General features: G+C 46.8%; 1 protein-coding gene across 12 annotated transcripts in view; it reads left to right on the forward strand.

Moving 5' to 3' along the window:
- Nucleotides 1-16551, forward strand: part of SEC16B (SEC16 homolog B, endoplasmic reticulum export factor) — a 78637-nt gene that overhangs the window by 34013 nt on the left and 28073 nt on the right. For all 12 annotated transcript variants that reach the window (XR_013230038.1, XR_013230039.1, XM_077332492.1 and 9 more), the window contains 4 exons: nt 2230-2335; nt 2535-2675; nt 14289-14402; nt 15738-15807. Coding sequence is in view for 10 of the 12 variants with exons in the window: in XM_077332492.1 (XP_077188607.1) it covers nt 2230-2335; nt 2535-2675; nt 14289-14402; nt 15738-15807 (431 nt within the window). In the remaining 2 variants the exon portion in view is untranslated. The remainder of the gene's footprint in view (nt 1-2229; nt 2336-2534; nt 2676-14288; nt 14403-15737; nt 15808-16551) is intronic.

The raw sequence follows: 16551 nt of genomic DNA on the forward strand, positions 1-16551 counted from the left end.
CTCTATCTGAAGGAGTCTCAAAGTGGCTTACAGTTGCCTTCTCTTTTCTCTCCACACAACAGACATCCTGTGAGTGAGGTGAGGCTGAGAGAGCCCTGATACTACTGCTCGGTCAGAACAGCTTTATCAGTGCTGCAGAGAGCTAAGGTCACCCAACTGGTTGCATGTGGGGGAGCAGGGCATCAAACCCGGCTCGCCAGATCAGAAGTCCGTACTCAATTTATTTACAGTCCCTTCAAGAAGCAGAGTTGGTTTGTATGCCCCACTTTTTACTGCCCGAAGGAGTTTCAAAGCGGCTTACAATTGTCTTCCCTTCCACTCCCCACAACAGGCACCCTGTGAGAGAGGTGAAGCTGAAAGAGTTTCTGACAGGACTGCTCTGTGGGAACAGCTCTGACACGACTGCCCCACGTCTGACTGCATGTGGAGGAGTGAGGAATCAAACCAGATTCCAAGCCGCCACTTTTAACTGGTACACCATGCTGGCTAAGGAAAGCTACAGCTGCATCCCTTGTGACAGAGAAATAACCTTGGAGTATATTTCAAAGCCTCTTGATGAGCCTCTTGTGGCACAGAGTGGTAAGGCAGCAGGCATGCAGTCTGAAAGCTCTGCCCATGAGGCTGGGAGTTCAATCCCAGCAGCCGGCTCAGGGTTGACTCAGCCTTCCATCCTTCCGAGGTCAGTAAAATGAGTACCCAGCTTGCTGGGGGGTAAACGGTAATGACTGGGGAAGGCACTGGCAAACCACCCCGTATTGAGTCTGCCATGAAAACGCTGGAGGGCGTCACCCCAAGGGTCAGGCATGACCCGGTGCTCGCACAGGGGATACCTTTACCTTTACCTTTACCTTTAATATTTCAAAGGTGTGTTACTATTGATCATTTAGCTCTAACACACTTGAAATGGAGTCATGGAAACCTTTGGCAAGGTAGTCTTACTTTGAGATGCGCTGAATAGAAACTTAATGGAGAGCCAGCATGGTGTAATGGTTAAAGAGTGGAGAACCGGGTTTGATTCCCAGCTCCTTCACGTGCAGCCAGCTAGGTGACCTTGGGCAGTCATAGTTCTCTTAGGACTGTTCTTGCAAAGCAGTTCTCTCAGAGCTCTCTCAGCCCTACCTACCTCACAGGGTGTCTGTGGCAGGGAGAGGAAGGGGAAGGTGATTGTAAGTTTTGGAAGTTCTTCAGTTCTTGCAGAGCAGTTCTCTCAGAGCTCTCTCAGCCCTACTTACCTCACAGGTGTCTGTGGCAGGGAGAGGAAGGGAAAGTGTAAGCTTTGGAAGTTTTTTGGTTAGTGAATAGCAGGGTATAAAAACCAGCTCTTCTTCTTAATGGATTCTGTGCTGCCATAGTAAGAAGAAAGCTCGGGGGTGGGAAGCAAGCATCTGCGGACACTCCGCTTTGAGCAATCCTAGCCAACACTGCGGCCGAATGAGCTAGTAAAATATTGAGGCAGTAAGCAGGCTATCCTGATCTTGTCAGATGTCAGAAGTTAAACCCGGTCGGGATGTATAATTCAGACGGCAAGAAAGCTGGCAGTGAGGCAATTTTGAATGCTTTAAAAAAAAATGCTCTTGGCAACAGCAGAGAAAGTTAAATTCCTCTTGGAGGAGAAAGCTCAAAGCAGGAGATGAGTTGGGAGCTCCATATGAGCCCCTTTCTTACCTGTAATATTTACTAGTTTGTGCCAGCTGACTTCCCTGACTGCCCTGCTGCTGTCTGTGGATCTGTAGGAATCCAGGGCTCTACGGAGGCTATTTGGTTTGGTGGTGTGTTGCTGTGTTAGAAAGGGGGGGGGGAGCCATGAAAACATGAATGATGATGATGGTGGAAAGTGGAGTCAAGTCACAGTGGCAACCCCACTGAGCAGCCTCTCTCAACTTTTTTACCTTTGAGAAACCCCTGAAACATTCCTCAGGCTTCAAGAAACCCCAGAAGTGGTGCGATTGTGCAGAAAAAGGTTGAATCATTTAACCAATTCAAGAAGCCAGTGATAAACAAACCCAACATTTGTTCAGTGTCCAGCAGCCCTCATGTTAATTTACACGCTGCTGGGCTGGAAGCTGCAGGTGGGGATAGGCTTGGAATATCCCCTTCCATAGAGCAGGGGTAGTCAAACTGCGGCCCTCCAGATGTCCATGGACTACAATTCCCAGGAGCCCCTGCCAGCGTTTGCTGTGTGTTTTTTTTCCTGTTCCTAACCGGATCCTGTCTGCTTTCCTCTTTCAGCCAGGCCCTTGTCCAGTTTGTAAAGTTGGAGGATATCCACAGGACTGAGATCTTTGAATACTGCCAGCTGCTGGGGCACCCCAAAGCGTTCATCCCCTCTTTCCAGGTAACAGAAACCACCTTCCAGCTGCGGCCCGCAGGTTGAATATGGGCTGAATCTGCTTACTGCTGTATTTTGCAGAGCTGTGCGCTGTGATTGTGCAGAACTGGATTGTCCTGTGTGCACAAGACTTTCCACGAAGTAGATTATCGCTACGCTGCAAGGGCAGAGCGATAGACAGTGATGTGTGCATCCTCTTTCACAGGTATACAAACTTATTTACGCCGCTCGCCTTGTGGACTACGGCCTCCCTGCCCAGGCCTTGCATTATTGTGAAGGGGCTGGGATGGCGCTCCTTGCCCAGAATGGCAACACCAACCCCGTCCTCCAAGAGCAAGTGATCAAGGTGGGTCTCTGATTATGGATGAGCGAGGCTGAGAAAAACACTCCCTGCGTTTTTAACGGTGCAAATCTAGGAACTGGGACCAGCTTGCTTGATTTTTCTGCTGCTGCTGCCTCTGCTAATACAGTTAGGCTTACCCGGTGCCTGCGAATGGTGGGCAAACTCCCAGTAATGACAACTGTAGCCTGCTGGCACTCAGCTGGTCAGCGGGCAGCAGCAGGTCAGCCAAGCCAGGGATCTTCATCACAGCACAATGACGTTACATCTGGTGCAACTTGGAAGTGCTGGCATTGCCCAGAAATTCCAAGGCAGCCATAGAGCTTGTGGATGAATGCTAGAGTGTTGCCCAGGTGCAATGCTGGTGCTTCCAGGTCATACAGGAAGTGCCATTGGGCACTATCGAAGATTGCCGCCCCCACGCGATATAGCTGCCTCCACCATCTCCTGCCAGTTGATAAGAAATGCTGGGCCAATTACCAGGCCATGAAACTCTAACTTCCTGGCAACAATAAATATGCAATGGGGTTTTCACATGGCAAGTTTTCCTGCCCTGGTTCCCCAGCAATGTCTGTTTTCCCCACCAGGCCACCGGGTAATTTCAGAATTAAAAAAAAAATCAGCCATTGAATATTGCCATACCTGCGTATCAGGTTATAGGAATCCCCAGATTTCATGTTAAATGGCAGCTCTTTTCCTTATGGAGATATAAAGGAAAAGGCATAGCTCTGTGGTGAAAGGGCCTGGAGACAAAAACAAAACAAAAACAAAAAAAACGAGAGCTGGGCATTCAGGAAACCTGAACTGCATACTGTAATAGTGATAATCCTGATTTAAAAAACAAAACAAAACAAGCTGTCTGGTGGCTGAGGGGAATGGCCACTTTTGGGAAGTGCTGCTTATGGTTGGTGTGTGGGCAGGACTAGGGGAATCCCAGCTTCTCTGCCCACGGGGCAGCCATCAAGGCTTTGCTGCAGTCTCCCCCCAAACCTCTCAGCAGTGAAGATTGGAGAAAAGCCAGGGAAACCCTAAGGTTGTGGACAACATGTGAAACCATTGTATATTGAAGAACACTGTTGGTCCACAAAGGTCAGTATTGTTTACTTAAATTGGCAGTGGCCCTCTAGGGCAGGGATAGTCAAACTGCGGCCCTCCAGATGTCCATGGGAATTGTAGTCCACGGACATCTGGAGGGCAGCAGTTTGACTACTCGTGCTCTAGGGTCTCTAGTAGGTTTTTTAAAGATTAGATTACCTGCTACCTGATCCTTCTAATTGGAGCTACCAGGAATTAAACCTGGGACTTTCTGCATGCCAATCAGATGCTTCAGCACTGAGATGCTGTTCATCTTAGTGGGGAACACTTCGAATCAACGGGGATTTGACTATCTTATCAAGGGGGGAGGAGAGGGGGCCTGCTTTTGAACAGCATCAACCTTGGGACAGACAACTGGTGTAGGAAAAGTCAGGTTTTGGTCTAAGCTGCCACTTTCTCTTTAATTTGCACCTTGTTGTTTGGAGGTACTGAAAACATCCCATGCCCTTTAATAAAGCAGCTGTGAAAAACAATATATATGTAGGATTAATTGTGCATGAGGATTTGTATTTGTACTTTATTTATTTATGTTTTCATTTACTGCCTACTCTAGCATCTTGGGGTGGGTTACAGCAAAAACGGTAATGACTGGGGAAGGCACTGGCAAACCACCCCGTATTGAGTCTGCCATGAAAACGCTAGAGGGCGTCACCCCAAGGGTCAGACATGACTCGGTGCTTGCACAGGAGATACCTTTACCTTTACCTTTGCAGCAAAACACACTATATAGATAAAAGACAATCTAAAAGCAATTTAATGAATTAAAACAAGCTATTAAATTGTAGTCCACGGACATCTGGAAAGCTATTAAAATCAATTTATTTTTGTTTTATTATTACTTATGTTTATATACCGCCCTTCCTTTGGTTATAAGGCGGTTTGCCTAGAACAGGGGTAGTCTTTCTTTCTTTCTTTCTTTCTTTCTTTCTTTCTTTCTTTCTTTCTTTCTTTCTTTCTTTCTTTCTTTCTTTCTTTCTCTCTTTCTCCCTCCCTCCCTCCCTCCCTCCCTCCCTCCCTCCCTCCCTCCCTCTTTCTTTCTTTCTTTCTTTCTTTCTTTCTTTCTTTCTTTCTTTCTTTCTTTCTTTCTTTCTTTCTTTCTTTCTTTCTTTCTTTCTGCAGGGAGCATAAGGAGACAAGCGGTCCCTCAGATAGGTTGGGCCCAAGCCACAAATGGCCTTAAAGGTCAGAACCAAAACCTTGAACCTGATCTGGACCAGAACTAGCAACCAATGCAGCTGCCTCAGCACCAGCTCAATATGGGCCCTCCATGGAGTCCTAGTGAGGACCCTGGCAGCTGCATTCCACACCAGCTGGAGTTTCCGGGTTGAGGACAAGGTCAGGTCAGCGTAGAGCGAGTTACAGAAATCCAATCTAGAGGTGACCGTTGCATGGATCACTGTGGCCAAGCAGTCTGGGGACAGGTAGGGCGCTAGTAGCTTAGCCTGTTTATCTGCGGAAGAGCGCCTAAGCCTCTGTCCATTTTCACAGCCTCTGCTTGCCTTTGACAAGGGATTCTGCTGAGTAAAAATTCGGAAGAAATGTAGCAAATGACATGAATTATAGAAGCGGTGGAGGTTTTAAGTAGCTAAACTTGGCGCAGGCCAATTTGCTATTTCGTCTCTAATGCATCATTTGGAGATGATCACATTTGCCTAATTTATGTTCCATCGATACACAAGCTAATCTACAGGAGTGGCTGCAAACCTTTCCGTTTAAGAAGCTGCCTTGCCATGTACCTCACTCCCGTGGCGCGCATGACATGAATAATCCAATAATTTGCTGAAAACTTTGGTGCATATTGCAGTACAGAGGAGCCTGTTAGCATTCCATCCGGAAAGCACAATTTTTGCAAACAGCACATTTGCATGTAAGATTAAAGTTACAAGAATAAACCAAGCTCTTAAAGTTCCTATAACTGGCAGCAAGAAGAGAATTATGGACAGGTAAATGCAATTCCTGTGCCAGCTGCTTTAGATTCAACCTTATTTTATAGCTGCAGCATGATTTACAGCAGTGGTCCCCAACCTCCAGTCCGGAGACTGGTACCAGTCCATGGATCAGTCGGTACCGGGCCACGGCTCCTCCTCATCTTCCTCTCCTGTTGCCTCGTGGGCTGCCCTGCCATTCTGCTGCTTGCTCACCTTTGGTGCTCTCTAGCGGCCGCCATGGCTGGGGCTCCCCCTCGGCGTGGCACTGCCCAGCTGCTGCTGGCAGTGCCCCCCCAGTGGCGGGAAGTCAGGGGCGCCGGCGGGAAAGCAAGCGGAGCAGGGGCTCAGGCGTCCCTCAGCAAAAGATTACTTCCCCCCCACCTTGGGCCTCAGTAAAATTGTCAAGCATTGACCAGTCCACGGTGATAGAAAGGTTGGGGACCTCTGATTTATGGAATTTTGTACCCCCTTTTTTGGCATAAAACTGCTGTTCCTAAATGGAGGTATGAGCCACTCTCCATTAATTGCACATTTGTATAAACTTTGCATGGATCCCTGTAATCTCCATCCAAAGACTGCGAATGCTGTAGCTCCCAAAAGGAATAACACCCAGTTACAATACGAATGCAGGAAGCCACCTTAGTCTGTCAGACTCTTGGGCTACCAAGGTCAGTCAGTCTGTTCCAGGGATTCCCAACCAGGGGTCCATGGTCTTTCCCCTCCTGCCTGAATGGACTTGGCCATAACCTAGGGAACTGGCTGCCTCTTCCCGGAGGGCTCGCTGGAAAGATGGGTGTAAAAATGAAAGGGCAGGCAAGTCGGTTGTGGCATGGTCACAACCTATGGATGTGAAAGCTGGACCCTGAAGGAGGAAGACAGGAGGAGAATAGAGGCCTTCGAATTATGGTGTTGGAGACGAATGTTGCGAATACCATGGACAGCCAAAGTTACCAACAAGATAGTTTTAGAGAGGAGCAAACCAACGAGGTCATTAGAAGGCAAGATATTACGGCTGAAGCTCACTTACTTTGGACACATCATGCGATCAAACTCGTTGGAGAAATCATTAATGCTCGACATGGTCAGTGACAAAAGGAAACATTGTCACCAAAGGATCCGCTGGCTCGACACAATCAAAGCCGATACAGGGATGACCATGAACCAACTGAAAGAAGCAGTCAGAGACAGGGGTGAATGGCAAAGACTTTCCTATAGAATCGCCGAGGGTCGGACACGACTAAACGGATAACATCATCATTATCATGTGGGATCTGAGCTGACTTCTCAGCTCCTGCCCATCTTTCCAGCGACATGAAGCAGAGCCACCACAGTAGTAATAAAGGGGAGGGGAAGGAGAGAAAAAAGGGCAAAAGGTGTGGGTGGGCATGCCACTTCGAGGGGGCATGACATGGAGGCGTGGCCAGCTGACATCACTTCGGGGGTCCTTGAAACGGACCTCCATGGTCAAAAGGTTAAAAAAGGGTGGTCTGTTCTGACCAGCAGTGGCTGTCCAGTTGAGCTCTGATACTTGTTGTTTTTTCAGGCTGTAGATACTGTGGATTGAACCTGGGATGTTCTGTATGCAAAGCAGATACACTGTGATTGAACGATAGCATCTCCCCACTATGCAAGATGTCAATGAGACATAGCAAGATCTAGCTAACACGTCATGTATTATTTATATTGTGAAATCACAGTGTTCACATAACTTTCACAAGGACTAGATTCCCTTGTAATCGTTTATCATCTAGCACATAGCCTTGAAAGACTGCAATCTGTCTATAAATGCAAGTGGCTTTGAGGCTTCATGGAGCAGAGTTGTTCTCTCTTGCCCTGGAGGGATGGACCAGAACCAATGGTATGAAATTAATTCAAAAGAAATTCCGTCTAAACATCCGGAAGATGTTCCAGGCAGTTAGAGCGGTTTCTCAGTGGAACAGGCTTCCTCGGGAGGTGGTGGGTTCTCCATATTTGGAGATTTTTAAACAGAGGCTGGATAGCCATCTGATGGAGAGGATGATTCTGTGAAGGTTCAAGGGGGTGGCAGGTTACAGGGGATGAGCCATAGGGTTGTGGGTGTCCTGCATAGTGCAGGGGGTTGGACTAGATGACTCAGGACATCTCTTCAAACTGATTCTATGAATCTATGAAATGTTATGTGAAATGCCAATTGTAAGGTGTAAAGCATGGATTGGATCCAGCACAATTCCACTTGCCCTAGAGCTCCTGCACAAACAGAAATGTAAGAAAAAGACTATGATAGCTTCTTGGACTCTTTATATCTATTTATTTATCGTATGGCATGTGTGTTATATAGTCAGAAGATCCTAAGATTGTCTGGCAGCCAGGCAAGGGACGTTCAGAGGTGGTTTTCCATTGCCTGCCCCCAAGTCATGACCCTGGTATTCTTTGAAGGTCACCCTTCTAAGTGCCAGCCAGGGCAAACCCTGCTTAGCTTACGAGATCTGACAGGATTGGACTTGCCTGGGCTATCCAGGTTGGGCTACTTGGACTATGTCAACTTTATTGAATCATCCTGTTTCCACTTGTGCAGGATGTTGTGCAAGTCATTTCAGGGCACGGTGATCTATGGGTAGGAGAATGAATGAATGAATGAATATCTCATAGAAGTGGAGCGGCTCTGTTGTGTTGCGCTTCTGCTTGTTCATTGCTGGATCCAAGCCAATACGCCGTATGTTAGCTAGTTCTTTGTTTACATTTTACCGGCTAGTTTAAACTCTTGCTCCGTTGTAAGCTTTTGTCAATCTGTACTGAAGAATGTTATGCAAATTTCAAAGTATAGTTTTTGACTTTAAACAGCCAAAGTATCATTGATCCATGCTGTAATTAAAGGAAGGAAGGAAGGAAGGAAGGAAGGAAGGAAGGAAGGAAGGAAGGAAGGAAGGAAGGAAGGAAGGAAGGAAGGAAGGAAGGAAGGAAGGAAGGAGTCTTGGTTTGTTTTGAACAAAACCTGGTTGGATTTGGCATGCCCATCCTGTCTCCCCTTGTTCCATCTGAGGATTTAATCCATCTCCAGCTTTCTACAGGGAGATGAAGAAGACATGTAGATATAATCCCCTTGAAGTTAGCACTGATTAGAATATTTTAGGTTGGCACTCAGAGACGGATTAGGGTTGTTGAACAGACTCGCTGGCAGAGCTAACAGAGGTGTTCTTGGCCAAACCGGGCGAGTGTTTGAGGTGACTAGGTATAAAATATGGAGCAACATCCATGTTGAAATTTTTCCTGCCACTACTCAAACCCTCAGTGTTTCGGTTGTTTTAAAGCAACTTCTGAATTAGTTAACTTCCTGTTTGTTGGCGGTGCAGTGGCACGCTTGAGTATGTTCAGAATCATAGCCTTTCCACTTGGAGGGAGGGAGGGAGGGAGGGGAGGAGAGAGAGAGAGAGAGAGAGAGAGAGAGATTGGTTTCAATTACTGCAGTTCTCTTGGAAGTGTGTGCTTATTATGGGTTTTTTCTTTTTCATTTTCGTGGCCCTAATGTTGTAATTCTGCAGCTAGGGTGGTTAAAATATTCAGAATTAATGAACAATCACGTCTGCTGGGGGAAAAAAAGGAATAATTAAAGTTTCCCGTGCCCTGCTGAGGTAAAAGATCCATTCAGGAATGCTTGGGAACTTCTTGGAGTATAAAGAAAGAAAGTGGGCTACACCCAGCAACATGTCGCAAAACAAAAGGGAGGGAAATGCCAAGTGATAAGAAATGGATTTATTTTACAAAGTCCCTATGCATTTTGTCGTGCAGGCTTCGCCAGGGGGAATCTTTAAAAATACAACTTTATATTTAATATATATACACATAATAGAAAGACCCCATAGTAAAATTATTATAAAATTATTAAAAACAATATTAAAAAGACAGGATTAAAATTGGGATACATATTTGTCAATATACTATAAGATAAATAAATTATACACTGGACATGAAACAACCATAAAAATATAGAATGTATATGAAGTCGAATACTGACCAGAACATGCACTTGGAATAAAGGGAAAACAGCCTGGAAAAAAAATTTATTTTTATTTTCAAGTAATCAAATTAAGCATAATTATAGGACCTTGCCCTTGGAGCATTTTTAAATATCATTCATTCATTCATTCATTCATTCATTCATTCATTCATTCGTTGACATTGTTATCTTGGGGTGCTGAATAACAATTGAATAAAACAGGTAAAATTTTTGACATAAAGATGAATAAAATCATTAGCTATAAAATCAGCATCTATAAAACTGCTGTCAGCATTCACAGTGGTTATGGACAGTGGTCCCCAACCTTTTTATCACCGGGGACCACTCACCGGGGACCACTCAACGCCTTTTACTTAGGCCCTCTACTCTTACTTAGGTCCTCTACTCTCAACCACTGCCCTAATGCTCTCTGATCGCTATGGTAATGTTTAAACATCCCTTCAAAATAAGATACAGACACGTCACAACAATGAACATAAGGAACATTTTATTTTCATTGAAATTTTAACTTATGACAATGACAAATCATGGGAACCCTGAGCTTGTTTCTCTGCAATGAGATAGTCCCATCTGAGAGTGATGGGAGACAATGACACCCGAAGTGTGTTGTAAAGGGCCGGGGGGGGGGGAGGCGTCCTTCGGAGCCGACCTCCAATTAGTCGAAGGACCACATGTGGTCCACGGCCCACAGGTTGGGGATTGCTAGTTATGGAGATGAATCAGCCAATAAGATGTGAGATGTAAGGACGGGTTGGAGAGAAAAGAGAAAAGGAAGGAGGGATGGGAGGGAGGCCTGATGTAGATATTTTCTAGCTGGCCTCAACCATAATCCCAGCAAGAGCCCACTCTGTTAGGTGACTACCTTTCAAACATAGCTGTTGTAGTCAAGGCCAAAAGAGACATGTGTTGGGATTTTCCATGTCTGCAACTTCAAGAAATTTGTAAAACTGAATTATCTGGCACGTGAGATCCCTATACCCTTGGGAATTCAGCTTTAAAAAATGCTGGAAGCTTCAGACATAGATCTCCTCACTTGATGCCTGTCTTGTTCGGCTGTCCTCTTTCCAATGAGATGGTATTGTCTTGCTCCCACCAGCCAATCCCTGAGTGGCAGCATATACATCCCCCAGACTCCCTTTCTCCAGCTGATGCCCAGAACGTGGTTCTGGAGAAGAAGTCAGATAGATCAGTGTTCGCAGGCCGATGGTATGTTGTCGCAGAAGGTTCCGCGCATCTGAGAGCATGGAGCATCTGCAAGCAACTGACTTGGATGCTCTTTCCGTTTTGAACGAATCCTTAGCTGAGGAATTATCAAACCGCTAGCTAATTGTCTAACACGCCGTTCCTGTCAAAAATAGCACGGTCTCAGAGGAAACCTCTATTTACTTTGCAATTCAGCTCGGTCAATACACACCTGCTCTCTTTGGCAGAGACACTTGTATGCATTACTGTGGGAAATTAGCCCTTGATTAAAAGCACTCTCTTTTAAAGCTGGGGAACAAAACGTAACGAGTTGTTGAATCTTCTTGGAACTGTATAATAATATTTGGATGCGACCTTCCTCTAATTTAGATCAGGGCAGGCTACAGCTGACACCCCTCTTAAGTCCTCAGATCTAGGGTAGCAGAGCTCGCAAGAACTTCTCTTTCCCTGAAGAAGAGGAGAAGATCTGAGGGGTTTTTCTTTGTACCCTGGAAGAGTGTCAAAGCAGCTTACAGTCGCCCTCCCTTCCTTGCTCCACCACAGAGGTAGGTGAGGCTGAGAGACCTTTGAGAGAACTATGATTGGCCCAAAGTCACCCAGCCGGCTGCATGTGGAGGAACAAGAAATCAAACCCGGTTTTCTAGATGAAAGGCTGCCTCTTTTAACCACTACACCAAAATGAGATCCTGGACAGTGGGTAGGCAGTACCCCACTAAATAGGCCTGAATACTAAACGGAAATACTCTTGTGCTTGGTAACTAAACTGTGGATGCAGAGCCAGTGGGCATACTGACGGCCACTATTACAGATAGCTTTTTAAAAAAGGGAATTAGACAAATTCATGGTAGAGGACAGGTCTGTTACGGATAAGGGGCATCTGGCTTCCAGGAAAACACACAAAGAATTGTGAACGCTGTTGTAATATCACATTTGGTGCCCCAGGGAAAAGAAACCCATACTTTGGTTGCGGGAGGACAGAGAAAACAGGATGTCCCTGTCAACGAAGGTAGATAGGTTTTAATATCTTCAGATTATTGTTTCTTTATTGTATGACGTGTGTAGTGTCGCTAGGGGATTGTCCGGCAGCCGGACAAGGGACATTCAGAGGCGGTTGGCTGCTGCCTGCCTCTGGCTAATGGCCCCTAGAGTTCCTTGGAGGGACTCCATCCAAATCCTTAGGGGTCTCCCATCCAAATGCTAGGCGGGGTGGGCCCTGTTTAGCTTCTGAGATCTGACAGGATTAGCCTTGCCCAGGCTATCCAGGTCAGGGCATATCTTCTGGTTTCTGCCAGAAAGGGCAATGGGTCCAAATGTTATAAGACTGGGTGAGAAGAGCTTTGGCTGTTTTTCTAGGGATTCTGCTCAGGGAAAGGGTCACCTCTGCAGTCATACACACAACAAGGGGTGGAAGGGTTTAAAACAGCCTGTCAATTTGGGGAAAGTGCTTGGAGGGTAGACTGTGGAGGCTCGGGAAATGAATGGAAAGCAGCCTCGGTCCCAGCCCCTGTTGGGCCAAGCCCCTCCCAAGAAGATGGGAATGCAGGCAGAGATCAAGGTAACAAGTTGTCCCCCCCCCCCCGCTCCGATAATGAGTGTTTCTCTTTCCTGTTTTATTTGCTAGGAACTGCATCTTTTGCAAGCTGATGTTTCCTAGCCCCATCTGTGTTGGTGTATTTTGAACAGAAGGCATGTTAGATGAATACATTTGTTTGCTTCAAATGTATGTGTGTGTTTGTGTGTGTGTGTGAGAGAGAGAGAGAGACTGCACTGCATCTTTATCCGTTTGCTTCGCTGCTGAGTTAAGCTATACATGTCTCCATTCTCGGAGACCTCCGAGTGCAGAGAGCATTTGGGAGAAAGTAATTTTATCCTGGGGTGGTGGCTGTTTCCATACCACGGTGTCCCCAACATCTCAAAAAGAGTTTTGGGGAGAAGAAGAAGAGCTCATGTTTTTCTTATTTTTTGGTATCTCGCTTTTTACTTGCCAAAGGAGCTTCAAAACAGCTTATAATCGCTTTCCTTTCTTCCTTCCACAACAGACAACCTATGAGGCAGGTGAGGCTGAGAGAGCTCTGGGAGAACTATGACTGGCCCAAAGTCACCCAGCCAGATACACGTGGAGGAGTAAGGAATCACAGAATCATAGAAATCACAGAATCATAGAGTTGGAAGTGACCTCCATGGTCATCTTGAGCAATGCAGGAACTCACAACTACCTGCCTACCCATAGTGACCCCAATTTCATGCCCAAATAATCCTCCCACATCAAAAATCTCCAGAAACCAGCCTGGTCTGGAGGAAATTCACCTACCATACCACAGCAGCCATTAGTAATTCCCTGGGAATGCAAGGAAGGGCCACAAGAGACAAACACTGGCACATCCCTTCCTGCCCAACCCATCATAATCTGCATAATCTGCATAATCATAAAATCAGCATTTCTGTCAAATGACTATCTAGTCTCTGCTTATAAACTTCCAAACGAGAATTCACCACCTCCCAAGGAAGCCTGTTCCACTGAGGAACCGCTCTTAACTGTAATCAAACCTGTTTCTCCAGTTTAGAGGGTACCACTCTTACTGCATCATGCTGGCTCTAGAACAGGAAAAAATCTATTGAGAGGTGTGACTTTCTTCACATCCAATGGGAATAAGCCTCTGACTACCATTGTCAGGAGGCAACATCAGGCGACAGGTCATGGCCCTTATCCCTTGCCCACTGGCTGTCCTGGGCAGGGTGCAGGATGAGATGGACCACTGACCTGATTCACCTGGGCTGTTCTTATGGCCACCTTATCCCGTGCGACTTCCTGTGCTCATTCCCCAATCACTATGATTAGCATGGCAATTAAAATATCACGGTACTTCTTGATGCTTTCAGAAGAACAGTCCATGCCCTATTGCAGGCTTTCTCAACCAGGGTTTTGTGAAACCCTGGGGTTTTTTGATGGCCCTGGAAGGGTTTCCCAAATCGGTGGGAATTTTTAATATATTTATTAGACATTTATCAGGTGATATGACCATATATGGTCATGTCAATCTGCCTCCCCCCCCCCTCCCCCGGCCAGTGATGGGCCAGGAGAGGGTGGGAAGGGGAGGTTCCTCGGGTGGGTGTGTCCACAGCTCTGCTTCCCAACCATATTCTCGAAACCTGAGGAATGTTTCAGGGGTTTCTCAATGGTAAAAAAGTTGAGAAAGGCTGCCGTAGAGACATAAGCAAGTCCTCACAGTATCTGTGGCATTAATGGTTTTTGCTAGAGCTAGACATGAGTGCCGTCTCTCTTCCTTCCACCTCCTTGTTTTTCAGACCTTTCTTTTGCTCCATAGTGTAATGAGCTCTCAAGGTCACTTTGCACACCAGAAATTAATTCCCGCCATTTTTCTTCTCCCAATGGCACAGCTGGCCGAGCGGCTGAAGCTCTCAGACCCACGGCTGGTGGAGAGACCCGAACAAGATGCCTCTTTAGAACCAGATTGGCTCCTACAGCTCCGAGCCCTGCGTCAACGGAGCCAGGTAAGAATTCTGGTTTTGTGGGCTACATTTGTGTCTCTGTCTTGAAACAATTGCTGGGCATTTTAATTACTTCTGCTGGGTGAGGTGGAGCGCATCACGTTCCTGTCTTATCTGGGATTCTCCCAGGGGATCGACGGGAACTAAGAAGTGTTTTGCCTGTGTTTGGCTTCCTAGTTCCAGTCCATCCCCTGGAAGACTCCCAGATATGACAGGAATGTGATGCATTACACCTCACCCTGGAGAAGTAAATAAAATGCCCAGCAACCGTTTCAGGGTTTCGTGAAACCCTGGGGTGTCCTGACAGCCCTGGAAGGGTTTCTCCGATTGAGCGAGAGTTAATTCATGTTTTATATATTTTTAAATGTTTGAAAAATGTATCATGATATGACCATCTATGGTCATGTCGACCTGCCCCCCCCCCCAATGGCCAACAATGGGCCTCGAGAGGGTGGGAAGGGAAGAGGCCCCGGCCAAACAAAATCCCTGCTGGACTGCTGATTCTCATCTGGTGGGAGTGTCTTTGTGATGTCACCTCTGAGGACACATGACTTCCAGGGGTGTGGCATGAAGGTGTGGCCTGCTGACATCACTTCTGGGGTTTCTTGAAGCATGAAGGACGTTTCAGGGGTTTCTCAATGATAAAAAGGTTGAGAAAGGATGAACTGTTTGCACACACCACACTTTGGCACAGAGACATTCCCACCTTGACAGAGTACAGAGTAGACTTGTATGGAGTCTTCAAGCTTCCATTGTTCTTTATTCTTTGACTAGCTTCAAAGCCCGTTCCTAAGAACAGACCCTGAAAGAGTCCCCTCCCCTGACCAGGCAGCTTAAGATGGCCTTGGGCCGCAGCTCGCAGCCAAATCGTGGGGCGGGCGGGGGCTGGGCAGCTCATTAGCAGGGCCGAGACAGAGCTCCTTAGCAGACAGTCAGGAGGCCGGGAGGCCCTCGTCAGCAGGCCCAGCCAAGCAGGCCAAGAGGCCCTCGTTACCAAGCCCTCCAGTTCGACCCTTTGCCCAGGGCCCTCTCACCTGCTGCTGGCTCCAAGCACTGACACGTCTGAGAGCAAAGAGGCTAGAGTCCAGGGCCAGAGGACGGGAGCCGCAGGGGTAGGGCCAATCAGGACAAAGCTGGCTGCACCCTGATTGTCCCTATTCTAACTTGGACAGCCGGACATGTCCCACCGTGTCTTAAGGGTGACGATTCCATAGCCTGATCTGTGGGTTCACACCAGGTATGAATTTCATCAGCTTGCTTTGCAGGCTACTCTGCCTGGCTGCAGGATTTTTATAACTTGATTTTTTTCCCCTTCCCTCATTTATCGGTTGATTTAAGGAGGAAGGAATTCTCCCTGGTTCTCCTTCCACCCAGCCAGATCTTGCAAGCAACAGTGGATCAATATCAGGTAAAAGAACAAAGGTGCCCAAATGGTATTTTGTTAACAGAAGGCAGTGTTCCCAGGTACCTCCGATGACGTCAAAGAGAATTTCCACTGAATGGCTTTGCCGCAGTCCTATACACACTTCCCTAGGAAGAAGTCCCATGGGACTCTGGAGGCCTTACTTTTCCGTAGGCAGAAATAGATTTCAGTCCGCAGGTGGATCGCATTGTGTTAAAAAGGGATTAGTCTTTGGCTGCCTCTCAAAGCCTTAATCTTTCTCCTCCTAAAGTGCAAGGAATCTGACTACATGAGTCCTTTCCAGTAGGGCTGCTAGGCACAATCTGGCTTCACTGAGAAGCTGCCAAATATTTGCAGCAAAATTCTGTGTACGGTTATTCTGCTTCAGTGACCTGGGCCCATTCCGCACACCTAGGATAATGCACTTTCAATGTGCTTTGGCAGCTGGACATACCTGTGCAGAACAGGAAAATCTACTTCTAAAGTGTATTGAAAGTGCATTATCTATTGTGTGCAGAAAAGGCCCTGGATGGCTCAGGCTGACCCAGTCTCATTAGATCATGAAAGCAAAGCCAGGGTCAGTTCCGGTTGGTGCTTGGGTGGCAGACCACCAAATCAAGAGTTTGCTTCTGCTCCAAATCTTTTGCTGCACAGAGTTGCTGTGCAGAGGCATGCAATGGTCAACCACCGGCTTGTCTCTTGCCTTGAAAACCTTATGGGGGTTGCTATAATTTGCCCTGACGGCATTTT

This window comes from Paroedura picta, chromosome 4 (genome assembly GCF_049243985.1).
Source record: "Paroedura picta isolate Pp20150507F chromosome 4, Ppicta_v3.0, whole genome shotgun sequence".
NCBI lineage: Eukaryota > Metazoa > Chordata > Lepidosauria > Squamata > Gekkonidae > Paroedura > Paroedura picta.